Source organism: Myodes glareolus, chromosome 18, assembly GCF_982192425.1.
Source record: "Myodes glareolus chromosome 18, mMyoGla1.1, whole genome shotgun sequence".
Classification (NCBI taxonomy): Eukaryota; Metazoa; Chordata; class Mammalia; order Rodentia; family Cricetidae; genus Myodes; species Myodes glareolus.
In genome coordinates, this window is record NC_142043.1 from 71,244,637 (window position 1) to 71,269,872 (window position 25,236).

Consider the following 25,236-nt stretch of genomic DNA (forward strand, 5'->3'; position numbering starts at 1 on the left):
TTTGACTCCCAGCACCCACCTTGGGTGGATTACAACCACCTGCCTGTAACTCCAGCTCCATCCTTTTCTGACTACCTTGGGGTACCAACACACATGTGGCAGCACACAGGTGCATGCCAATAAAAGTATAAAATGAAATCTAAAATAAGTACAGAACTACAAAAAAGAGCATGTCTTTAGCTAGCGAGGAAGCTTCAATGTTTTTAACACAGACATACTTACAGCATGAACAGTGTGTTAATGCACTCACCTGGACGCCAATTTGCAAAAAATGTATACAATAATTAGAATTATTTTAATGACTTTATATAATTTATGCTTCTAGTATTGAAAATGACGTGAAGATGAAGTATATAACATTGCAAATCTTAAAATATAGTGCTGACAATTAAAAACAAAATAAACAAACAAACAAAAAACCCAATTGAACCTGAGGCTAGACAGATGATTCAGGAGTTAAGGACACTTGCTGATCAAGGTTCCGGTGTCAACACCCACATCAAATGGCTCAGATTAACTATAACTCTAGTTTTAGGGTGTCTGGTACCCTCTTCTGGCCTGCTTGGGCACATGAGCTCACATGGTACACATCACTCAAACAGGCACACACATATACACATAAATATAAGAAATAAATCTTTTTAAAAAGCAGTATAACCTTGTCTTCAGTGTGATGGCATTTCCAGTGAGCGTTAGATCACCAAGGCTCTGACCTAGCGAATATTAATCCCTGATGGACTCATAATAAGATGGCATTATGGAGAGTTAGGGGATGGTAGGAAGTGGAAGTCACCGGAGGACACAGTTTGCTCTGGTCTCTTCCTGTTCCTTTCTGGCCACCGTGATGCCACTTTTCTCTGCCGTGAAAAATTAAAATCTTTCAAACCTTGAGCCAAATTAAACCCTTACAACCTCAGGAATTTTGTCACAGTGACCAGAAGAAGTAAGAAATTCGGTATTTCTAAGGCTGGCTATGTTTTAAGGGTGTTTTGTAAGAATCCATTATGCCATCCTTTTGTTTGCATATTTGGTGTACATGTGTGTTCATGTATGTCGTGTGGATGCACATGCCCATGTGTGCTATGCATGTGGAGACTGGACGGTGGCCCTCACTGTCTCTCCTCAGGTGCTGCTGTCCACCTTCGTGGGTTTTGTTGTTGTTGTTTGTTTGTTTGTTTGTTTGTTTTAAACAGGTTCTCTTTCTGGCCCCAGACTTGTTGAGTAGGTAACGTGCTGACTGTCCAGTGAGATCCAGGGGTCCACCTGCCATAGATCTACCCGTTCTGCCTCCCCAGGGCTAGGAGTACAAATGTACTACCACACCTGGGTTTTTATTTATTTATTATTTGTTTGTTTTTATTTGTTTACATGAATCCTGGGAACCAGCTCCTTGTGATTCCAAGCCAAGTGCTTTACTGACTGAGATGTCTCCCCAACCACTGTTTTGAATGTTTGTTCTTTGCATTGTGATTTTCAGTAAAGAGTCAAAAAATTATCTTAAGGGTGAGCGACCTAGCAAATGCAAACACATAAGAATACTACTTTATTAATTGTAGACATGTGGACACAGATGTGCGGAGGCACTGATGGATTGTGGGAACCTTAATTCAGATTTCCCAATACACAAGACTTGTCTTTTTCTCTTTATATGCCTCCTTTTAATTTTTTTAAAAATTTAGTTAAAATGTAGTCACATAATTTCTTCTCTTCCCTTTCCTCCCCCAAATCCTTTCTTCTGAAAGACTCTAAATGCATTTGTAAGCCCCCTCAACCCTAAGACATTTTTCTAAAACCTTATACTCACTCTCTCTTGGAAAGGGGACAATCACCCCCACCCCACACACATGCTGAATGCTCATTCTCCTGTGTCTATTAACGAATCAATCCCACACCAGTTATGTTTTAAGGGGTTATTTATTTGGCAGGGGGTAAAACTTACATACACCATAAACCGTCAGGAAGGGAGCCTAATTGCTGGAGCAGGAGCCGGGAGCAGCAGCCGAGACCGAGCACCGGAACCAAGAGCCGGAACCAAGAGAGACCTTATCCGGAACTGCTTCTCTTTTTAAAAGAGAAATATACCACGCCCCAGTGGGCTGGTATTTCAGCAGCTATTGGCTGACGGAGCGGAAGTCGCTCCCCGCTGCACTGTGGGCTCCTGCTTCAGTGATTATTGGTTGAGGCAGCGGAAGTTACTCCCACAACATGTGTCCTTGTGAATAATCTTCAAACATAGCTCCATTCTGGGAATTAAGGCAAAGACAACCCCCAGATGTTGACTCAGTTCCTGATGTTTGATTTAGTCACTAGAACAAGGTCAGGAAGGCCACAGATGCTCCCCTTATCTCACCTGACCACACAGCTATTCTCCTGCCCTGGAATGGACCAATCACTGCTAGTGACCTTTTAAACAGGCCAATCCAATAAGTTGGAAAACAACCTACAGGTTCCCCCCTTGTGTCTGTGGCTTTTTGCTTTAAAAGATGGGCTGTAACAGCTATCGGAGGTCCTTCATATCCCGAACCTGAAGGGTCCTGCCAGGACAGAATAAAAATCCTCTTGCTTTTGCATCAATTATGGTTATGGGAGTGGTGTCTGGAGCAACTCCTTCCTATGTTTGGACTTCTAGTCCAACACTTCCTCCAACTCCTCCTATGCCCCTTGATCCCTCCCAAATAGATGGTCTCTTTTTCTCATTATTATGATTTTTATTATAAACATATTTATGATGATTATTGTTGTTACACGCACATTTAAACACATAAATATATAAATCCAACCTCTGCAGTGGAACCCGGGACTCACCACTTTGTGTTGAATAACCATTAGACAGTTCATCCCTGGGAAAGACTAATTCTCCCCGCTCAACAGTTTTTATTTGCTTATCGTCCCTTTTCTAGGCAAGGAACTCTCAAGTTTCCCCCCTTCCACATTAGTATGTCTGTTGGCTTTATTGTCTCTCGGGTCTTTTTTAGGCTGTCACATTGTTTATGTATCATGGTGTAGGTTCTCTGTCATTTCTTTTCTTTTCTTTTTTCTATCCTCTGCGTCATTTCTAAGAGACACATTTCACAGATTTCCTGGTCCTCTGGAGTTGAGATCTTCCTTCCTCGACTTCCCCAGTGTTCCCTGAGCCTTAAGTGCAGGAGCCTGTTATGGATGTGTCCTTTGGGGCCGGGAACCCCAAGGTCAGTTCTCTGCACTTTGGTCAGCTGTGATTTTTATAATGATCTCTGTCTGCTGCAAAGAGAAGCTGCTCATGAACCAGAGCTTGCCTTTTCTAATACGTTTTGCTGCTATTGCTCCCAACGTATTTATAATTGTTGATTGAATATCTTATATCCAGCAGGAAGGGGTGGCTCAATTTCTAACCTCAGCACTTAACAGGCAACCTGAGCAGGAGGCCACCATGAGTTCCAGGCCTCCCTGTACCAACTGGGGCTACAGCGTGAAACCCTGTCTCAAAAAGCATGCCCCTCCCTGCCACAATGAAAAAGTCTTACCTATTTTTTCACTCTCTCCACATACAGCATTTGATACTGCCGTGTGAGTTGGTCAAAACCGTAATTATTTCCTTTGTGGAGAATCCAATATTCTGAATTCTGAGAAAGAGCAACATTTGATCCTTCTTACTTCTCCTGACAGTGAAGATATTAATTTCCACCATCTCTCTCCCTCTTCCTCCCTTTTCCCTCTGCATCCTTTAGTGCTGGACACTAACCCACAGTCTCGGTCATAAGAGCTTTACCACCGGGCAAAACAACTGTACCAATGACGTGGTTTTTCCTTTTCTTCTTTTCTCCTTCTTTCTCCTCCTCCTTCAACTCTGTAGCCCCAGCTGTCCTGGACCTCACTGTAGCCCAGGATGGCCTGAGAGATCTGCTGTCTCTGCCTCTTTTAATCTCTCTGTTACCACAACACATGTTTTTTCTTTTTTCTAAAAGAGATTTAATTGGTTTTGTATACAGTATTCTGTCTGCATTATGTCTGCAGGCCAGAAGAGGGCAGCAGAGCTCATGACAAGTGTTTGTGAGCCACCATGTGGTAGCTGGGAATTGAACCCAGGCTCTTAACCACTGAGCCATCTCTCCAGCCTCACAACACCTGTTTTTTTTTTTTTTTTTAAACAGTTTTTCAAAGTGAATAAATTTAAGGGATCAATTTTGTATAACTACCAAAAGTGTTCTTTCTTGCTTGACTTAATTTAAATGGGCGGATCTTGTTATCTTTTAGTTTTGAAAGGGCACACATCTCAAATGATTGAGTTTCTCAGAGGTATTTGAGAGAACTATCAGACACCAGGAACTTGTTTTCACGTTTGGTGCAGGAAACCCACTTTTGCGTGCCCTAACCTCCATCCTCCAGAGAGTTAGAACTTGTTTTGAAGTAAGGTCTTGCTGTGGTCAAAGCTAGTATGGAACTCCCAAGTCTAACTGATTCTCCAGCCTCAGTTTCTTGAGCAGCTGGGACTACAGTGCAGATCGGGTGCCAGCTAAACCACAGGTTTACTTCTTGTCCTTGAAGTATTCTTGAGTAACAGCCATGGCCTGAGAGTCTTTGCTGTAGTCCTTGGAACACACACACAACTAAAACTGGTTCTTAAAGGAACCAGAACACATGAATAGACCACAGAGTTATGAGGTGTGGGGACTACATATGTGAGCCTGTTCTACCTTGACTGGAGGTCAGGGAGTTTGAGCTTAGTTTGGTTCTTTCCACCTTGTTGACAACAGGGGTGGCTACCCGTCTTGACCTAGGGTGTGGCTACTTAGGGCTTTGGACATTAGGATGGCCTATAATGGTGGATCCCTTCCACCCTGACCAAAGGTCAGAAAACTCAAACATACCCCTGCTCCTTCATTTAAAACAGGAGGTTTGACCTAGGGAGTGGCTGCCTACAGACTTGGTTTAGGGTGGGTTCGATGGACATTCCTAACATCAAATGCTTTACTCAGGAAATCACGGCTTGATATCTCAAGTACTGAAGCAAGTAACTGTTCTGCTTGTCCTTGTGTCGTCCAAAGCAGTCTTTTGCCTTCTCCCCCAACTTTTGTACGGGGTATAAAAGCATGTAAAAAATAAATGCAGGTGAATTCAGTACTCAGCGTTCACTGAGTTGCCCTGCTGGTACTATCCTGTGTGTCTGCCTTTCTTTCACATCTCTATTCCTCCTACCTAATGTTTCTAATCCACACGCCTCTTACCCTGGAATGTACGACTCCGCCGTAGCTGGACGGCAGAAGTCACCCCAAAAGTGTGGCTTACAACAATGAGGAAACTATATACATGTGTATGTGTGAGAGCATGTATGTGCACCGTGTGTGCAAGAGCCCTAAGAGGTCAGAAGTCATTAGATCCCAGAATTCTCCTGTTCTCATCGACCCCGCTTCTACTTCCTGCCCGACTACTTGCCAATCAGCATTTTATTAAAATACAAGTAACAAATCTTTACAAGTTACAAGATCATTGTCCCACAGCATGTGGGCAATTGTGACTTGACATGTGGATGCTGGGAATCAAACCCTGGTCCAACACAAAAGCAGCAAGTGCTTGTAACGGTAAAGTCACCTCTCCGGCCCTCTGGAGTCTACTCCCCACAACCCCACCCCAGAACTTGATCCTAATGGTCTCCTACACAACAGGAAATCTCTTGACTGAACCATGAAACTAAAACTCAAGTTTTCCTGCTCCTGTGCTGGGGATGCAGCTCGGTTGACAGAGTGCTTGCTTAGCAAGTGCATGATTCCAGGTTCAATCTACAGCACCGCATAGAAACCAAGCATTTTTTGGTGAATGCATGTAATCCCAGAACTGAGGCCAGAGGCTCAGAAGCTCAAAGCCATTAGTGCTTACATAGGAAGTTTAGGTTAATCTGGGCAAAAGACCCTAAAAAATATTCTCTGGCTATTATCCTATTTGGGACATGTGGTAGTTTTTGATTAGGAATGCTCAAATGCCCAAGCTATGCCCAGTGTGGCGCACGGCCCCCTTCTGCTGCCTTTGATCAAGATGTAGACCTCTCGGTTCCTCTTCCAGCACCATGTCTGCCTCCATGCTTCTCACCACGATGAGAATGAGCTAAACTTCTGAAACTGTAAGCTGGTCCCAATTCAACGTTTTCCTTTCTAAGTGTTGTCATGGTCATGGGGTCTCTTCACAACAACAGGAAGCCTGAGACAGGGCATGTTCCATTGTATGCAGTCACAGTGTGAGTGCACACACACACACACACACACACACACACACAGAGAGAGAGAGAGAGAGAGAGAGAGAGAGAGAGAGAGAGAGAGAGAGAGAGAGTTGTCCATAGATTAGACTTAGTGTGCAAGAGCCAAGGAACATCAGAAATGATTTTCTGGAGAAGCGGAAGAACACGAGGCGGAGATGCAGACTCCAGGTACGAATGAGGTGTGCTTTTACAGCCCGTGTTCCTTACGGTTTTCAGCTGACCCAGCCAGGCAGTTTCTAGAAATGGACTACCAAATACCATTGTCACCTACACAATACTTAGTACTTTAGTGCCAATCATTTACTGACTTGTGGAGTCACTGGAGAGGCTGAGTGGGGGACAAAGACAAAACAAGGATCCAGTAGACGGTTACAACCATGGTCCCAGGAAACCGATAAACCCTGCATACTTGTCCTGGTACAGCCTCTTCCATGAGATATCTGGCCTTGGAGATATGTCTTGCTTTGACTGATGGGAGATTAAGTTACTGGGTCTTCTGAAGCAGTTAGGCAACGAACTCCTTCAAAATTCCAAATGCAGAATCATTATTGCTTAAAGCACATAATAAAGAGATTTTTGTTGGGTGGTGCTGGGGCATATTTTTAATCCCAGCATTTCGAGGCAGAGGTAGGCGGATCTCTGTGAGTTCAATGCCAGCCTCATCTACAGAGTGACCTCCAGGACAGCCGTGGCTAAACAAAGAAACCCTAACTTGAAAAAAAAAAAAAGAGAGAGAGAGAGAGAGAAAAAAGAGATTTTTAAAAGCTGCATTCATAGGTAAATGCAACACAGGGTTAAAGGTAAAAAGGAAGAAAACTTCACTCCCATGATAGTGAATTTTGTTTCTGTATGTCTGGGGGTACCATGATAGTCTGCAGCCAGCAAAGAAGTCAGTTCACAGATTGTGTCCTTGAGTAGCCTCTCCACAGATATCAGGCAAGACAGCTGAGTTTACTGTGGAGCCTATGTGAGCAAGCCGTCCATGCTTAGCACCTTTCCCTGTTAGTCCAGACTTGAGCCATATCCATTATGATTTTACAGAGGACAATTCTGAGACATGGGAAGGGCCAAGTTTGCGTATGCCCAGAGGATATGAACAGTGTCTGTCTCCCCATTTCAACAGTCGGGGCCGCCTCAACATGGAATCAACTAAGAAAGCACACGAGCATGTAAGGAATTTCCAGATATATATCATTGTGTTGAGGATGCAGGGGTGACAAGGGCTGCTTAGGGGACCTAGCGGTGAATGGAAACCGGGAAGGATGGTGGAATAGAGATGCAAGGTTACCGTGACAACCCGCCCCGCCTTGCACCACCACCACCACCCCCCACCCCCACCCCCGGCAAAATGAGGAAAATAATAAAACCAGTTGAAATATCACAGAACAGACAGAAAGTCAAACAAACCTAAATTTTTATTTATCTGGGAAATGGAGTGAATTAGTCATTGGTGTTTGAAGCCTGAGGCTGCATGTTCTCCTTAGGGAGGTGGGCTGTGCTTGGCAGGGGCTCTGACGGTCTGAAATCTAGTTGATGGAGGAGAATCAGAGAATTAGTTTCCCAAGACTGTGGCACCCCTGACACCGATCAGGCTCACCCACCTTGCTTTTCAACCCTCCACTGTCCTTTCTCTTGGGGACTCCCTCATCTTTCCCTGCTATTGCTCACCTGCCTGATTTTCCAGCTGGGCTTCAGGTCGGTCACCCCAGAGCAGATGCTTGGGGTCATTGAGGAACCGCTGGCTACGCTGGCACGTCAGGCAGGTCTGTACCGTCCAGCGCTGTCCCTTCAGACCTGGGGTTTAAGTGGAGGAAATAAAGAGAGTGCCCACGCTTCTGAGAAAAAGGTCTTGCAGTTTTCTTCCACTGTCAGTAGGAATTCTATCTCATCTGCATTTGGAATGTAAATTTGGTATGTGTATGGGAGGCCCTGCATGAGAATCAATTCCTTGGAACTCTAAGATGAAGTTCAAGCTTATTTTTTCTTTGAGTCAGGGTTTCTCTGTATAGCCTTGGCTGTCTGGGAAGTTGCTCTGTAGACCTCACTAGTTGTCCTCGAACTCAGAGATCCTCCTGCCTCTGCTGGGATTAAAGGCGTGCGCCACCACCGCCCTTAATAAGGTCTAGCTTCCCTCTCCAGTCTTACATTTTTCTCCACCCTGCTCACCTCAAATCCCAGCCTTCTGGGCATTCATTTTCTTATATCACAGATTCTCTTTTAAAAATTCCTTATTTATACTTATATTCTGTACATGTGTATGTGTGGACACAGGAGTACTCGTGTGGGTGTTATGTGTGGAGGACAGAAATCTAGTTTGGGGGGGTCTTCTTTTACCTCGTTTCACTATATCTTTGTGAGACAGGGTCTCTCACTGAACCTGGAGCCAGATGTTTTCAGTTAGACTGTCTGGCCAGAAAGACGCCAGACTCTGTGTGTGTCCTCACCTGGCCCCAAGGGAGTTATCAAATGGGTGCTTCCTCATACTTGCATATCAAGCATCTTAGTCATGGAACCATCTTCCCAGCCCCTTGATGGCAAGCGAGCAAGCTTGTGTGTGTGTGTGTGTGTGTGTGTGTGTGTGTGTGTGTGTGTGTGTGAGAATCCTAACCAATGTCTAAATTTCTGTCTGATTCTGTCTACCATGACATACCTACGTCCCTGCCACTGGTAGAAGTAATTCAGCAATTCACTCTCGTTCAATGCAAGCATTTAAAAATACTACTCTAGTAGCTGTGTGTGTGTGTGTGTGTGTGTGTGTGTGTGTTGTCTCACGCTTGTAATCCCTAACACTAGGGATGCTGAGGCAGGAGATTTTAGGGTGGTGGACGCCAGTTTCGGCTGCAGTGACCCTTGTGTCCAAAACCAGCAAAACCAAAATCAAAGAGAGATTGTGTTTCTGTTTGAGACAGGGTCTCACTAAGCATCCCTGGTCTGACTTGTCTAGATCAGGATGGCCTTGAACTCATGGAGACCACCTGTTTCTACCTTCCAAGTGCCGGGATTAAAGGTGTGAACCACCACAACCCACTCAGTCGGTATTACTTAATGAATCTTAGAAATTAAATAATTTAAGTAAATAGTGTTAATTTTATTTTATTAAACTACAGAGTATCACGTAGTCACAAATCAGCTAGCGAAAGCCTCCCCCCTCCAGGGGGAAGGGGTTGCTGCCCACCACGGTGCCCGAGGCAGCACTCACGTCTCTGGCGCTGGGTGCAGGTGAGGCCCGGGATGAGGAGAGAGGAGCAGCCTCGACAGAGCGTCCTCTTCACCGAGGGGTCCCTGGATGAGGAGGAGAAGCAGTGGGCAACCGCTCGACCGCGACCCTGGTTCCTCCCGCCAGTCCGTGCCTTACTGCCGCAGGACCAGCCGCTTCGCGATCGTCTTCTCCGTATGGCAGTAAAACCTCGCCAGTGCCTGGTTCTCTGGGTTCTGCGAGAGGACGCAGTGTGCAGCCTGGGGACAGGGACGGCCACCCGGGTCACGCTGCGGCCGCAGCACTGGACTGCTGCCCACCGGGAACCTGCCGTCTTACCTGGTACAGAAAGCTGAGTCGCTGGAAGGCCTCCCGGTCCTTCACTGGGCCCGCCATGAGCGTCTGCCCCTCTTCCGGATGTCCCGCCCCGGGCACGCGCAAGGTCTGCTGGGAACTGTAGTTTTGGGGCCGCGGCCCCACAGCTGCCCTTGTCAGGTAGCAGACAGCCCCACCCGCCCTGTGTGTTCTTCCCTGGGAGGCGGCCCTAGTTTGGTATTCCTCATATATTTATTACGTAAGGCCCAGCGCGGCTAAGGATCTTAAAATAGCGAAACATTTTTAGAACAAACATATAGTCTCTTTATGTATGGAGAGGATTGTGTGTGCAGTAAATACCAGGCTAGACATGCTTACTCTCCTGAAGCCAAACACAGGCATCTGGAACATCTCTGATGTAACAACAAAACGGCCAATGTCTAGCTTCGCATTATATCTTTGTTATCCCAGCACTTGGGAGGTTGAGGTAGGATTGCTATAAACTACATATAAGTCTGAACCGGCCACATGGCCAGACCCTGACTCAAAACCAAAAAGTAGGGGCTGGAGAGGTGGCTCAGCAATTAAGAGCACTGGCTGCTCTTCCAGAGGTCCTGAGTTCAATTATCAGCAACCACATGGTGGCTCACAACCATCTGTAATGAGATTTGGCGCCCTTTTACCAAAGGCGTGCACTTTAATCTCAGCATTTGGGAGGCAGAGGCAGAGGCAGGCGGATCTCTGAGTTTGAGGCCAGCCTGGTCTACAGAGTGAGTTCCAGGATGGCCAGAGATACACAGAGAAACCCTGTCTCGAAAAATCAAAAATAAAATAAAATGTGGTTGGAGAGATGGCTCAGGGGTGAAGAGCACTGCCTGCTCTTCCAGAGGTCCTGAGTTCAATTCCCAGCAACCACATGGTGGCTCACAACCATCTGTAATGGGATCTGGTGCCCTCTTCTGGCCTGCAGGCAACCCACTGCATACGTAATAAATAAACCTTAAAAAATGAAACAAAAAGTATTGATGCCTGTGGGGCTCAAGGTGGAAAAGATTATATCGTATTATGAGGGAGGAAATAGCACCTAGCCCTCAGCAGGCATGGCTCTCTCCCACTTTTCCACTCATTAAAGACGCCCGCTGTTACAGTGCAGGCCATGTGGACAGTTTCTATGGCCTGTCTCCTCAGGACATGTCCGGGGAGTCACAGATCTCTTCCTGTCTCAAGACTCCTGCCAGGATGGGTGGAGAGCCAGGCTTCCAGCTCAGAGTAAGGCCATTAGCTGAAACTTACTAAGGGCCTTCGGAGTCAAATGAGAGGAGTGTGTTAAAATGTAGACTCCTAGGCCCACCCAAAACTTCATTAAGGATGGAGGGTGAGACCCAAGAACATGTATTTTTCATACCCAGTGATTTTTCACAAGACCACTGCCAAATTACCACACAAACTCAGAGGTCACATCAGTGGATCCTTTGTTCCATATTTTGACCAACCAAATTATCTTGCCACAAAGAACCACAGTCAAGGCACAAAGGTAAGAAGAGAGTGGACAAAGTCCTGTTGAGGTGGGAGGAGAACCGAAGGCCCCCAGTGCAGCTTCTTGTCTGTCTTCAACGAAGATACCCAAGCAGCAGAAAATCCGGGTTGTTTGGTTTGGCATGCATCACATGACCTTCTGTGACAACATATGCACCCTATGGGCTTTTATTTTGGCCTAACTTAAAACGGTTTACATTCTCTGAAAAAGGGAATGTCAAAGGGTGAAGGACAGCAACAGAAGCGAAGCTGTCTATCTGGCCCTTTGCTACACAAACCACCCTCTTCTACCCTGTTCTTGCGGGGTGAGAAAGACTCCATGACCGTTCTTCCTTCTGGCTTGGACACCTGAGCCAGCGGACAAGGCAGACGACTTGGGAATAATTACTGTAACATTCTTTAAGGCCAGGGCTTTGGATAGACCGTTCCCTTTCCTCTACTATTTGACTCCTCTCCACGTTCCCTTGGGAAAACAGTGTGAGAGTAAATGTGTGTCCTGCAGGGCCGTTTCCATCTCACCTCCAGAAGGGAGAAAGGTGAGCCTCCTTCTTGGAGACAACCAACTGCAGGGACAGGAATAACCAGGGTTGAGACCTGGTTCTCCTTTCTGCCCACCTTATCCTTCTCCCCAAATTCCAACCTCTGGCTAAACCTATGGGTAATGGTAACATTAACCTAAGAAGAGAAAACAAAAGAAATCCCCATCTCCTTCACTCACTTCTAGAAATATCCCTTTAGCCTCTTCCCTGATCCTCCTAACTTTAATGCCCAATCTCTGCCCTCCAAAGTCACTCAACTTCTAGACTCATGACAGCAGCTGTCAGTCATCTTTCCAACACAGAGGTACCCAGACCCCTGTGCGCTCCCACAGGAACAAGACTACTCCAAATCACAGAAGCCTTTTAAAGGTTTCTGTTTCCTGCATTTTAAACAAGTTAAGACCCTTTCATATAGACTTTCTGTTTCTAGAAAGCCTTTTCTCTCCCAACCTGTCCTTGTGCAACAAGAAATCCGCTGGACACCAGAGATCACGCTCCCCTGGGAGCCCGTTCTCCCGCTACAGTAAGTAGGGCGCTCCTCTGTGCTCTGCCACGCAGCCCCGTCCCATCTTTACCATCCCAGAGACCAGGTGGTTTCTCAAGATGGCTAAGGACTGGAACCACGCACGCGCCAAGACATTCCAGCAGGTCACAGGAAGGAAGACCCATCACTCTTGACCCTGCCTCACCCCAACTGCGCTCCGCCTCTTGTCACTCCCAGTCTGTCGGGGGCCTGATGGTAAGAGGTGCAGCATTCTTCCGGCCAGCCCGGATCCCGGGGTAGAAGAGAGGCCAGAGTTTTTCAGTAAAAGTATCAGTGAAGGTGAAGATATGTGAGCGGTCTGTGACGTTGTAGAAAGACAGTGTGCCAGCCTCATAGTCTAGGAAGATGCCCACCCGCTTAGGTTTCACCTTGATGTGCAAAGGGGTGAAAGGTGTGGTGGTGGCCGCGTACTTGTCCCCGTTCCACAGCCGGATGCGCCAGTAGCCGGTCTCGGGGAGTGGAGTCAGTTCGCCCTTTCTGCTCACAGAGTCCCGGCACACTCCCACTGCCCAGTGGGTCTTGTCGCCCACCTCCACCTCCCAGTAGTGTCGACCAGAGGTGAAGCCTTCAGTAGCCAAGACACAAGGGTAGAAAGTGAAACGCTGGGGCGTGTCAGGGAGGTCTCGGAGTCTGGTCTCCACAAACTTGACGCTCTTCCGATCCTCTGACAGGACGAGGTTAGGATGCGCGGTCTCAGGGTCCAGGGTCACATCCGCTGGCGGGAGAAGCCAGAGTGGGTAGCTAGATGAGGACGGGAACAGCTAAACGTCCCTGCCTTGCTTTCCTAGCCTACCTACACAAAGCCTGGCCCCTGAGAGGTCCCCAGAACACAGTGGGTGAGTATGGAAGAAATGAAAGGCGCTGTCTGAGGGAGTGAGCTGTGGTAGCTGCGGACAGGGTGAGCATGGACTTGAATCCTGTAAAGCCCAGCTTTGCAACTGCTTTTCACTACATGAATATTAACGATTTCCCCTGCGCTTTCCTGGCTCACTCCACCTGAGTTAGGAATCCTTTAATGTCTCTAGGTCCTATACAGAGCAGAACTTAAGTTTTTTTTTCTCTGAACTCCATGGTTTAAGGTGAGAGGGGCAGGTGGGATGGGCATGAGAGAAATGCAGCCCACTGGAAGGATCTTAACCTTCCACTCCTTTGCATGCCCTATGCCAGTTTACTTCTGGGAACAACTCACCAATTAGCTGCTTAAGGATTTTCCTTAGGGCAAAGTACTGCCGGGGGAAATTGCTGAAGTTCTTTTCCAGCTCTATAGATACTGAAGTCACCTCCATGGTCTTCACCTTCTCACATCTAGGAGGGATGGGTGATAAAGAAAGCCAGAATACCATCAGGGGGAGCTCCAGCCAACTGAATATGTGAGCGGTGTCATCTCAGAGAAAGGTAAAAAAGACCAGACCCCTCTCACTTTCCTTCCTCCCTAAGAGCTGTGTGGCTCCCTGGGCAGGTCTGTATCTTGGTGAGCCTGAGGACTTCCTGGAATATTCTTACATTCCATGCAAATGGACAACCAACCCCCCCCCCCCACTTCCTACTCCTGTGCTTCCAGCCCCTTCCACCGTCTTGTTGGAACACAGCTCAGCTCCCCACTCTCACTGTACGACCAAATACGACCCGATATCAAGAGGGAGGTGAAGCGTTATCACCCTCAATGGTCCATCCTGCTCCATTCTCACTCAGACACTACAGGACTATCCCTTTCCTACTTCCGCCAAGGCATTACTAAAAGTCAAGACCTAACTCAGAGAGACAGAATCACTTACTTTTCCAGGGTACTTTTCACATCCTAGAGGAAAAGAAAAAAGAAAGTAAGATTGGTCCTAGAATTCATGGGTCATGAAGGCAAAAAGGTTCTCACTCCTCCTCAAAAGTTCCAGATCTTCCAACTAAGCAGCAGGCAAACTGAGGGCCCCAAGGGACAAACTTCAGATGGGCTTAAGTGTGTGTCTCTCACGGAATGCCCAATTTCAACCACTGGTCATAACAAAGCTTGATATTAATACTACTTCCTAATGGTTTCCTGTACATTTGTCTTCCTCGTCAAAGACAATAGAGGCTCCATGCAAAAACAGAGGTTGTATCTGCTCTTTTGTCCCCCAAATTCCAAGCACACACCTCAGCATCACTGAGAATCAGTACTGACAACTCCAGACTGGTGGCACAGGAGGTTTCCCACTGGGGTCTAGACATCCCTGTCTAGCACTGGTTAATAAACACTAATTCATATCAATCCTGATTTGAGACTATTGGGGAACCAGATGACAAACACAACAAATCTCACCCTGCAGAATTTCAGGTTTAATGCAGTTAGAGTACACACACGTGGAAGGCACAGGGATAAACACCAAGCAACATACGTCACATAAATGTACAGTGAAGCTTTCCTGACTCAAATGTCAGTCATCTTGTTTGAGATAAGATATGCTTCCTACAGCCTTGTCAGTACCAAGTACCTGCTTAGGGTAGATCACATCAAACATTTTAGAGGTGACAATGCACTACTTTACTGTGTAAATTCATTTTGAGTATCCTTTAAAATTATACTTCTACACCCCTGCTTTAGCACTACGTAAATTAAGTTCTAGGACTGGAAAGTAAGGGCAACGGTATTTACAAAAACTTGAACGCACAGTTCATCACTAAGTAGAATAGACTTCTATCTTCTGAAAAGGATTCTCTTTGGGGGGGCACAAATTACATACATTTTAAAAAAAAGATTTATTTTGGTCTGGAGGGATGGCTCAGCCATTAAAGGCTAGGCTCACAACCAAAAATATAAGAGTTCGGTTCTCAGCACCCATGGCTGTCCCTCCAGTTACTTTAAAAAAAAAAAAAGATTTATTTTATGTGTATGAGTGTCTTGCTTGTATGTACGTATGTGCATCATGTGTAAGCAATGCCTTGGAGCCCCCAAAGCTCCAGTTACAGTGTATTATAAGCTTCCACGCTGAGAACTAAACCTGGGTCTCATCCAAGAGAAGCAAGTGCTCTTAACCACTGAGCCAACTCACTAGCTCCAGACATATAAGTTCTAAAAGGACATAGAGATGGTGGAAACCTGAGCTGCCCTACTCTAGAAAAAGGCCCATGTACATATCTGGAATATGTAGAGTAAGAAAGGACGCACCCCAGGCTGACTGTGTGTCATGTACAAAGCTAGTCTGCATTTGACCTAAGGAACTACATCGGAGCAAAGGTCGAACCTTAAGCATCTCGAAGCCCGACTGTAAGCACTTGCCCTCCACCTCAGCAGCTAAGTGGGCCACGTCCCGACGCTTGCCCCCAAGGTGAGCAGCATTTTCTCGAAGTCTCTGTAGAATGTCCTGCTCCTCTTCTTCCAGCTGGGAAAAGAGTGCCTGCTGCTCTTCATCCAGCCTCCTGTGCAGCTCTTCAAATTCCTTCAGGATTTGTTGTCGGCGGCTCTCCACTAGTCTCTGAGAACAAGGGAGGATGTGGTCAGGACCAGGAGGCACGAGGGAGTCTCTCGCAGACCCACCAGGCTCAGTATAAACTTCTTTGTCACTGGGAAGCCTCTAGCAGTATTCCTGATTTTCTTTCTGTAAGGAAACTGTACTGAAACCTGCACACTCCCAACAGGACTTGCTAGTGCAAATCAGTGGGAAGATTTAAAACAATCAACACTTGACTTTTCAAAACCTAAATTAACCTTTTATATTTTAATAAAATACATTCAAGGTTCAAGAACTCAATGATGTGATGATATCTACTGTTACAAATATCAGGGATACTTTTGCTATTTTCTTCTCTGATGTTTTACTTACACAGTTTGTTAAAGTACAAATACTAGAAAGCCAAAGATTTCATCATTAATAACTGTGGCACATTAACCCGATAAAGAGAACAGAGGAAACTATCAGAATCAGTAACAGTTTAATGAGTTGATGCAAAGTTTATACTTAAATTTCTAGGGCTGAACTTATTTTGGTTGCTGTTTCTATTTTTTTCCCCTCAAATAGGGTCTTATAATATAGCACAAGCTGGCCTTGAACTTGGGATCTTCCTGCCTAACAGTTGAAGTCACTTCTGATGGGCTGAGATTCCTGGAGTGAGCTGTGTCTGGAGAGGAGCTGGACTGCTGCAGGCCCAGAGCCTACTTACATTTATCTCGGGCTACCTTTAGCCTCCTACATAGCCTTTTCCGTGCCCACCTCTGTACTGGACCTAATAGCCTGTGATTAACAGATAAAACATGTATTAATTTAATAATGTCAGACAGCATCCAGGGCCTACAGTTGACACTGCTCTACTTGGCTGTAACTACCTATTTCACGTTTCTACCACAGTCTGGAAAACTGTCCTGCTTTACGGCCTTCTTAGTTCTGTTCTATAAAAACTTCATGAAACTGATTCTAAGTTGGAACATGAAATTTGGGGTACCTAAATCTGTGTTTCAATGCCAAGATCGCTCATATTTGGCTCCAGAATAAATTCTTTTTCCCTTTGAGAGAGATGGGAATTGTTCTTTGTGTTGATAGAAAATAGATTTTTTCCACCCCAGGATCATGTTCCAGATACTTTTTAGTAAATCAGTTGTTTAAAATTTGAAACATGCTCTTGACAGCAGCACATACTTTTACTTCTAACAAAGCACCCTGAGTTTGAGTTTAGAACTCAAACAGCAGCCATACCACTCTCTGAGGTTATCAGTGAAGGAGTCCCAAGTCCTTGTGACTGACAGGGAGGCATTAACTCAGAGGAGAGGAGATGGACAGGGACCGAGGAGCAGCTCAGGCTGAAGACGGCTGGGATACAGACAAAAGCCTGTGGGCCTCACAAGCTCAGCAGTCCTGATCCACAGCTACTCCGGCAGACAACAGCCTGGCTTTCATTACGGGGAGGCAACGGAACAGGATGTGTTCTCACCTTTGTCCTGAATACAGATTCTCAATGTGTGTGCGTGTTAGAAGCAGGTGTTCTGAAGTAGGCTCATGAGGACTATCTTTTAGGGGTCAGAGAGATGACTCAGTGGTTAAGAAGGCTTGCTTCTCTTCCAGAGAACCTGAGCTTGGTTCCCAGCACTCACACTGGGTAGCTTGAAACTGCCTGTAACTCTAGGGGATCTGATTTGTACTCTTCTAGTCTCTGACAGAATGGGTACATGGGTGTGCATGCACATACACATAACACACACACACACATGTACACAAATAAATCTTTAAAAAAAACACTCTATTTTGTTTCCTTAGACTTTACCACATAGGCTATCAACCTGCTTTGTGGTGTGTAACTCACATCCGCCTCAGAATGAACCCATATTTATTTCACTTGATAACGTCACATACAGTTGCAAGCACATAACTACACTATCGTGTCTTTTCACATATCAGACTTTTAATTAGAAATTACTTCTAGTTGGGAGTGGTGTGCATACCTTTAATTCCAGCATTCAGAAGGCAGAGGTAGACAGAGCTCTATGAGTTCAAGGCCAAGTCTGTCTACATAGTTCCAGGCCAGCCACAACTACTCAGTGAAGCTCTGCTCCATCACTAACTAAATGTCACTCTACATTGTTACCGGATACGACAGTCTCTTTAAAATTATATAAGGAGGTTGTCTTATCTGAACTTTTTTGTTAAAATTTTTGATTTCAGTATAGCTAATTATAAATTCCATCCCCACCCAGGAGATAACATCTTATTACACAGCCCAGGCTTGCCTGTGCTGGCTATGAACTTGTGATAGGAGTAATATTACAGCTCCAGCCTCCTCTGTGACTACAGGTGTGCACCATCCATGGCCAGTTCATAAACTTAATATTTTTTTGTCTGCAGTGTTGGTGAACTGATGCCATACCCTCAGTTCTTCTGCACTTTTTAAAATTTTAATTTTTTTTTTTTTTAAACAGGGTCTTAACTGCAGTCTTGGCTTCCTGAGTATTGGGATTATATGTATGTGTTGCTATTATAAATTGTTTTTATAATTTGAAAATTTTTAATTTACTTTTATTTTATGGGCATTGGTGTTTTGCCTTCATGTATGTCTATGTGAGGATGTAGGATCCTCTGGAACTGGATTTACAGATAGTTGTGATCTGCCATACGGGTGTTGGGAATTGAACCTGGGTCCTCTGGAAGAGCAGCCAGTGCTCCTAACTGATGAGCCATCTCTCTGGGCCCCTACAAACTGTTTTATAGGGGTTATTGGGTCTAATTCTGGAGGCTGAGGAGAGAAGGAAGCAAAGCGGGAAATGGGCAGGGGACAAATCAAACAGTCATAAACGGAATGTTTGGAATTGCAGCTTTAAAGACCACTAAAAGGAAAAATTATAATCAAAGACAACAGCTATACTTTGGTTCAAATATTATCATGGTTTAAAGGAGAAATACCCTCCATAGGTTCATGTATTTAAATACTTGGCCCCCAGGTGGTAGCTCTTGGGGTCTTTACAACAGTTATGGAACCTTTAGGAGGTGGAGCTTCGCTGGAAGTATGTCACTGGGGGCAGGCTTTGAGAGTTTACAGTCTTACCCTACTTCCTGTGTGTGGATGGAAATCTGATTTGCCAGCTTCCTGTTCTCGCTGCTCCACTGCCTTCCCTGCAATTATAGACTCTTTCCCTCTGCAACTGAAGCTAAAGTAAAACTTCATCCTTTAGTTACTTTCGGTCATGGTATTTTACCAAGAATGCCAAAGCTGAAGGCTGAGGAAGGGAAAGGCATTCTGGGAATGAATCAACATTACCTTAGATTACTTAATTACAAGAATGTAGTTCTAAGCCAAATGTTATGGTGCACACTTTTATTTCAAGCACCTGGGAGGCAGAAGCAGGTGGACCTTTCTGAGTTCGAAGCCAACGTAGTCTACTAGTGAGTTCCAGGCCAGCCATGGCTACATAGTGAGACTCTCTCAAACAAACAAAACAGAATGTGGTTCTGTTGGGCTGCAGAGTTTAAGAACACTGGCCGTTTGTTCTTCTAGAGGACCTGAGCTCAATTCCCAGCACCCACATGGCACTTGGAACCATTGGTAACTCTAGTTCTGGGGGATCTGAGGCCCTCTTCTGCTCTCTTTGGGAAACAGGCAGGGATTTGGTCCACAGACAAACACATAGGCAAAATACCCATACACACAAAATTTTAAAGAAAAAAGAGTAATTAAAAGTAATTAAAAACAAACAAAAGGTCACTGAGCAGTTCTGGGAGCTCTTGCTCAGCTCATCCCTCACTCCTGCTGAACCTCCCATCCCTGTATTCTTAGGAGAGCCTCTTTCCTTGCTTGTGGGAGGAGAATACTGGGGCAAGGACTCCCTGGACTTAGCAGAGGTAAGATGTTCTGTCTGCTTATTTAAAAAGTATTTATTATTGTATATACAGTGTGTGTACACACAATGAGTATGTGAACACGTAGGCCACGATGCACATGTGGAACTCAGATGTCAACTCTGTGGATTCATTTTTATCTTTCTACCTTCATGTGGGCTTCAAGTCTTGATGCTTGCACAGCAGCCACTTTTATTTACGGAGTCATCTCAACAGTTCATTCGTTTCCTAAACCCTCTCAGTACTTAACTCATGACAAGTAATTTAAGTATACGGTTTAACAACAAATACCTAATGAAATATCATTCTGAGAGAATAGCAGTTTTCCAATTAACTGATAGATTAAGTAAAGTGTTGTTGACTCGCTCACAGGCAAACACCCAGCCAAGCAGTGAAGGCGCAGATTGCCTGCTCTACCTTGAGCTCCCCTGGTTTCTTTTCTTCGGAGGTTTTGCAGGAAGTGATCTCCTGCAGCTTCTGTTCCAGGGGCTCCAGGCACTTCTGCAGTTTCTCCTGAAGGTTGGGAGAGAGCAGGAGAGGAGACATTTAGAGTTAGTTGATACATCCACTCCTTAAGAGCTTAACCCATTTGTGGGCAATGGTGAACGGCCATTTGGGAACCAAATTCAGGTGATCTGTCAGACTGGTACATGTTTTTAACTGCTAAATCATCTTCCCCACCTTCCCCACCCTAAACCATCTGATTTCTGCTCTCGTCACTTCTCGACCACACCCCCTTCCCTGCCATCAGCTCATCCCATCATGTCTGAGGCACACCTGACTGTTCTCCCCAAATCTAGTACCCTAGCTGTTATCACCTGTTTCCTTTCCCATTCTGTTTTCTTACAAACAACTGCCTACTACACTCAAAGTTACTTGATTTATTCTTTTCTTTTTGGTTTGTTTTGATGGTGCTGAGAATTCATGCAGGGTGTGTACACCAAGAACAGTCTCCTCCCAGGTTACACCCTCCTCCAGCCAGAAGCTACCTTTTATACCTTGGTAACCTTTACTGATTTGTGGACTGTTGTTGTTTCACGGTAAGGTCTCCAGCAGCCTGGCCTGGCTACAAACATGTGGCCACGGCTGACCTCACCTCCCATTTGCCTAATGCCTCTACCTTAGGAGTGTTGGGATTATAAGTGTGTATCACCAGGCCTGTCTTGATATCCTTTTGTCACCTGGGCTTCCATTCAGATCTAACCACTTATAGACAAAATAAAACCTGGCTGTAAATTACCTTAAATATTTTTTCAAGATTTTGTTAATTAAGCAGAATAAATGAAAATTCTAGACAGTATCATCTTTGATTTTTATGACTGAAACAGTTATACTGTGCCCGTGTTAGCGATTTAAATCTTAAATGTCATGTTACTCGTTACATGGACAAGGCGCAGGCTGGTTCAGCTTAGTCTGCTGGATTTATCAGTCTAACGTAATGTTAGCTATTTCCAACAAATGGGGAAAACCATCCTGAGTGAATAGGCAGAAATGAAGAAATCAAAATACTTTTCAGTTCTTCCAAACTATTTTTCAGATTCTTACGTGGTTTCACTCATTTATTTAAAATCTGATATATGGCTTGGCTGTGGTGGCGCATGCCTTTAACCCCAGCACTTGGGAGGCAGAGGCAGGTGGATATCTGTGAGTTCGGGGTTAGCCTGGTTTACAGATTGAGTTCCAGGACAGGCTCCAAAAACTACAGAGAGAAACCCTGTCTTGAAAAAACCAAAAACTAAAGAAAAAAAAAAAAAGCAAAAAAAAAAAAAAAAACAACCAAAGAAAAATTCTGATATATTCCAAAAACCATACATACCAATACTCTGAAGACTCAATTGTTTTGCAATAAGTCACAGAAATTTTTGGGTACTCCTCACTGTTCTTGTGGAGGACAGTTGAGCAGATGCACTGAATACCCATGTATATAGTTCTGAGGAGAACATAGAGGAACAGAGATAGCCTTGCCTCAGGAGCTTAAACCCCTCTACTCGGAGAGAATGTATTCTCTTTCCCCACACTGGCGTCATGTGTCTGGTTGCCCACCTTATACTCCTGTGTAGCATCATCCAGTGGCACAACGGTATGGGCCCGGTGGGTATGGGAAATGGCACATATCAAACAGACAGCCTCCTGGTCTTCATAGCAGAAGAGGCTCAGGGCCTCATGGTGCTGGGAGCAGAGGCTCTCATCCCTGATCTTCCGCTTGACTGCCTGGAGCTGCTTGGCGATTTCCACCATGCTGCCCAGTTGTCGATTGGGCCGGAGGCTTCGGTATCGCGATGTCTTCCGACAGACCGGGCAAGGAAAGTCCCGCTCTAGGTCCTCCCACCAGCGGGTAATGCACGCTTTGCAGAAGTTGTGCCCACATTCGATGATAACTGGCTCCTTCAGATACTCCAGGCACACAGAACAACTTGCCTCCACTTGCAGATTCTCCAGGGCGGCAGCTGTGGAGGCTGCAGAGGCTCCAGCCTCTATTAGACTTGTCTCGGCCATTATTTGACTTGGCGATGGGGAGAGAAAAAAGAAAGGTATTCGTTAAAGGGTTACCTTTTTTTTTTTTTTTTTTGCACTCCTATCCTGACGTCAGCTCCCATTGAGCCATAACTCTAGGCTGAGTCCCATCTTGGTATTTTCCCTTCTCTACCAGTAGACCTGTTGCTCTATTTACGGTATTGTGACTTCTAATCAATTCACTTGCTTTTTCTGACTCAGCAAGCAAAAGCCGTTCCTAGCATCTCTTTCACCTCTATTTTCTCACTACAATCAGAAGCTTCCTTTAAGTTGACACATTTTTCTAAAGATGAAAGAGCCTGATGTGGTGGCTTAACTCCAGAACCCCAGGACCCTGAGGTCAAGGAAGGGAACCGTCATCAGCTGAAGGCCAGCCTGGGCTACACAGTGAGTTCCAGGCAAGCCTGAACACACAGATCTCTATAGGGAGGGAGGGAAGGCTGGGAAGTGAGATTGGTAGCTCACTGTGAGGCAGGAGGATCAATACAAGGATGAGGTTAGCCTGGGCTACTGTAGAGTAAAATTTTTTTTTAATGGAGCTTTGGCTAGCAGTCGTGGAACTTGTTATTACTATTACTTTAAAGAACTTCATACATAAGCATTGCACCTACACTAAACAAAACAAAAGAAAACAAAAACTACTTTTTTTTTGGTCTTTCAAGACAGGGTTTCTATGTAGCTTTGGAGCCTGTCCTGGAACTAGCTCTTGTAGACCAGGCTGGTCTCGAACTCACAGAGATCCGCCTGCCTCTGCTTCCTGAAAGGTGTGCGCCACCACCACCCGGCTAGAAACAAAACAAAACAAAACAAAACAAAACAAAAAAACCTATTTCTTAAAATACATTTCAACTCTCAGAGAATACTATTGAGCAGAGGGCAGTAACTTTTCTGAAGAGACTTGGTAAAAGTCCATTCTAAACATTCAGCAGCGAGTTTAATCTTTCAAAGTTTCTACTGAAAATTAATTCCGTGGATATTCGGTGGATTGGCTAGGAATTAAAAGAAGGAAATTTGCCAGGTGTGGTGGTGGCACATGCTTATAATCCCAGGGAGTGAGGGCAGAAGTATCAGGAACTCAAGGCCTGCCTTAGTTATACAGAAAGCTTTCTGAGGAAAGAAATTCAGATGCAGATTAAGATCAGTAGGAGGATTTCTTCTCTACCATTAGAATGCGATTTTGACTAAGTGCCGTTCCCCAATCTTTTTTTTTTTTTTCTTTTGGTTTTTGGAGACAGGGTTTCTCTGTAGCATTGGTGCTTGTCCCGGAACTAGCTCCTGTAGACCATGCTGGCCTTGAACTCACAAACTCACAGACGTCCGTTTGCTCCTGCCTCTCGAGTGCTGTGATTAAAGGCGTGCACCACCACCACCACCGTTCGTCCGGCTCCCCTCCCCAGTTTTGCAGATATTAGATAGCATCCTCGCCTAAATGAATTGAATTATATGCACATTTAAGGGGCCAGGACGTATCTAAGTGGTAAATAAGCGGTATGAAAGAGAAATGGGTTCTGGATTAGTGAAGAACGGAGAGGATTTGGAGCTGGAGGTGGTGATGATGATGGAGAGGGCAGCCAGACCATGGCCTTGTGCTCCTCTGGTTTGGTCCTTCCTCTCTCTCCATTACTATGTCTCAGTAATAGTACTAACTTCAGAGACGTCCTCCTTCTATCTTTTTAATCACCGCTTTGGGAGCCCCTCTCGAGCACCGGCCACAACTCTGTCTCACCCGGTCTCCATCTTCTCCTGCCCTATCGGGAGCATGAGGACCAGAGTGAGGGGGCGCACGTCGTGGTTGGCAGGGAGGAAGGGATGCGTGTCTAAGTGAGGGAGAGGTGTGACGTGAAGGTGGGATGCCCGCTGCCATGTCGCAGTCCAGACCCCGCGGTGACTGCGTCAGCTTCACCCGGGGAGACCAGAGGCAGCAGGACAGGGGGAAACGGCGGGGTAGCCAAGCAACGCCGGACGCGCTGACGTCGCCGGGGCGGCAAACGTCCTCCGGGCCCGAGGCGGGCGGAGGCAGCTGTGGTTGCACGCCGGGCAGCTGACGCGCTCGTCGGGGCGGAGGGCCGCGGCGTGAGGAGCCGGATGGGCAAGGGGCGGGTCCCAGGCCCCGCACGGCGGCGGCGGCGCAGCACCTACCTACCTTCCCGGCTCCGGGTCCCGGAGTGCCGGGCGCGGAGACGCCGGAGCACTGCCTCCCTCCTTCCTCCTCCCCTCACCCCCGCCCCGCGGCGCGACACACAATACTCGCCGGAAGCGGAAGCGGCGGTGCCGCGGCTGGTGGAAGGCAGCGGGCGCGGCGCTCAGCGGGCTCGCGGCGCCGGGGCCTAGACCGGGGCCGCCGCGGGTGGCCGGAGGTGAGGGCCCGCGCGGCTATGAAAGGGCGGGAGGGCACCCGTCGCGTCAGGTGGCTGCGGTGCTGGCGCCCAGGTGACCCGAGCGGTCCCCGGGAGACCCAGGGCCGCGCATGCGCGTGGCGGGACGCCGAAGCCCATGGCCGGCGGTTCATCTCGGCAGGCGAAGCCTCGGTGTCACCTCGCCGGCGTCGGGGGTTCTCAGGCCGCTCCCCGGTGGGGCTGGGCGCCGCAGAGGCCGGGGTGACTACGGATTATGGGCTTTGGGTCTCACTTTCCCGGTCTCTGGGTCAGTTTGGGGAGAGGGTGGCTGCTGCAGGCGGCGGCGACGGATTACGTGGCTGACCCGAGAGGCTGAGCTGGCACGTCACTTCCGACTGACTGAAGGTTTTAGCATTTTAATGGTCACGGAGTAGGTGAGTTGCTTAGGCTGCAGACCCTGATGCGCTTGATGCTCTCCTGGTTGGCTAACGTTCACGAATTGCTTTCCCCTTGGTGGAGCAGAACTGGACTGGTCCGGTGGTTTGCTGCTTCTCCGGTGCTGGGCGGACCAGATCCAAGTAAACACTGGGTGAGAACCAAAGCCGGGTTCTTTGGCTTAAGTTTCCACGGGAGAGCAGATAGAGCTTGTGGATAGTTTCCCAGTTTTTGGAAGTGTCAGATCTGGCGGTGGTGAAAATTTTTTTGGAAGGGAGTGAATTAATGGGGAGGGAAAGT

The 25,236-nt window shown here is 46.5% G+C and overlaps 2 protein-coding genes across 6 annotated transcripts; both read right to left on the reverse strand.

The window, feature by feature from the left end:
• Positions 1-7,621: 7,621 nt before the first annotated feature.
• On the reverse strand, positions 7,622-9,906 carry Rpp21 (ribonuclease P subunit p21). 2 transcript variants are annotated; one of them, XM_048438339.3, is made up of 5 exons: positions 9,765-9,906; positions 9,585-9,685; positions 9,429-9,511; positions 7,898-8,023; positions 7,622-7,755 (listed from the first exon to the last, which is right to left on the reverse strand). In XM_048438339.3, the coding sequence occupies exons 1-5, from the start codon at positions 9,819-9,821 to the stop codon at positions 7,670-7,672; spliced, it is 453 nt and encodes a 150-aa protein (XP_048294296.1). In that variant the 5' UTR covers positions 9,822-9,906; the 3' UTR covers positions 7,622-7,669. The 2 variants fall into 2 exon arrangements, with proteins under 2 accessions (XP_048294296.1, XP_085536164.1); XM_085680038.2 differs by having other exon boundaries at positions 9,585-9,661; positions 9,765-9,865.
• Positions 9,907-11,195: 1,289 nt separating this feature from the next.
• Trim39 (tripartite motif containing 39) lies at positions 11,196-24,399 on the reverse strand. 4 transcript variants are annotated; one of them, XM_085680032.2, is made up of 7 exons: positions 24,309-24,399; positions 21,695-22,154; positions 20,069-20,164; positions 15,575-15,805; positions 14,135-14,157; positions 13,549-13,664; positions 11,196-13,074 (listed from the first exon to the last, which is right to left on the reverse strand). In XM_085680032.2, exons 2-7 carry the CDS (start codon positions 22,145-22,147, stop codon positions 12,527-12,529), a joined length of 1,467 nt encoding a protein of 488 aa, XP_085536158.1. In that variant the 5' UTR covers positions 22,148-22,154; positions 24,309-24,399; the 3' UTR covers positions 11,196-12,526. The 4 variants fall into 4 exon arrangements, with proteins under 4 accessions (XP_085536158.1, XP_085536160.1, XP_085536157.1 ...); XM_085680034.2 differs by having other exon boundaries at positions 24,305-24,390; XM_085680031.2 differs by lacking the exon at positions 24,309-24,399 and adding an exon at positions 23,892-24,276.
• Positions 24,400-25,236: the final 837 nt, after the last annotated feature.

Coding starts and splice junctions, on each gene's coding strand:
- Rpp21 (XM_048438339.3), bottom strand. CDS start 9,821: ATGGCGGGCCCAGTGAAGGACCGGGAGGCCTTCCAGCGACTCAGCTTT. Junction 8,024..9,428: donor CTGCACCCAGCGCCAGAGAC/GTGAGTGCTGCC, acceptor CTTAAACCCCAG/GTCTGAAGGGACAGCGCTGG. Junction 7,756..7,897: donor CCAGCTGGAAAATCAGGCAG/GTGAGCAATAGC, acceptor TCCATCAACTAG/ATTTCAGACCGTCAGAGCCC.
- Trim39 (XM_085680031.2), bottom strand. CDS start 23,926: ATGCTCCCGATAGGGCAGGAGAAGATGGAGACCGG. Junction 15,806..20,068: donor AGAAACCAGGGGAGCTCAAG/GTAGAGCAGGCA, acceptor CCTTGTTCTCAG/AGACTAGTGGAGAGCCGCCG. Junction 14,158..15,574: donor CGGGCTTCGAGATGCTTAAG/GTTCGACCTTTG, acceptor CTTTTCCTCTAG/GATGTGAAAAGTACCCTGGA.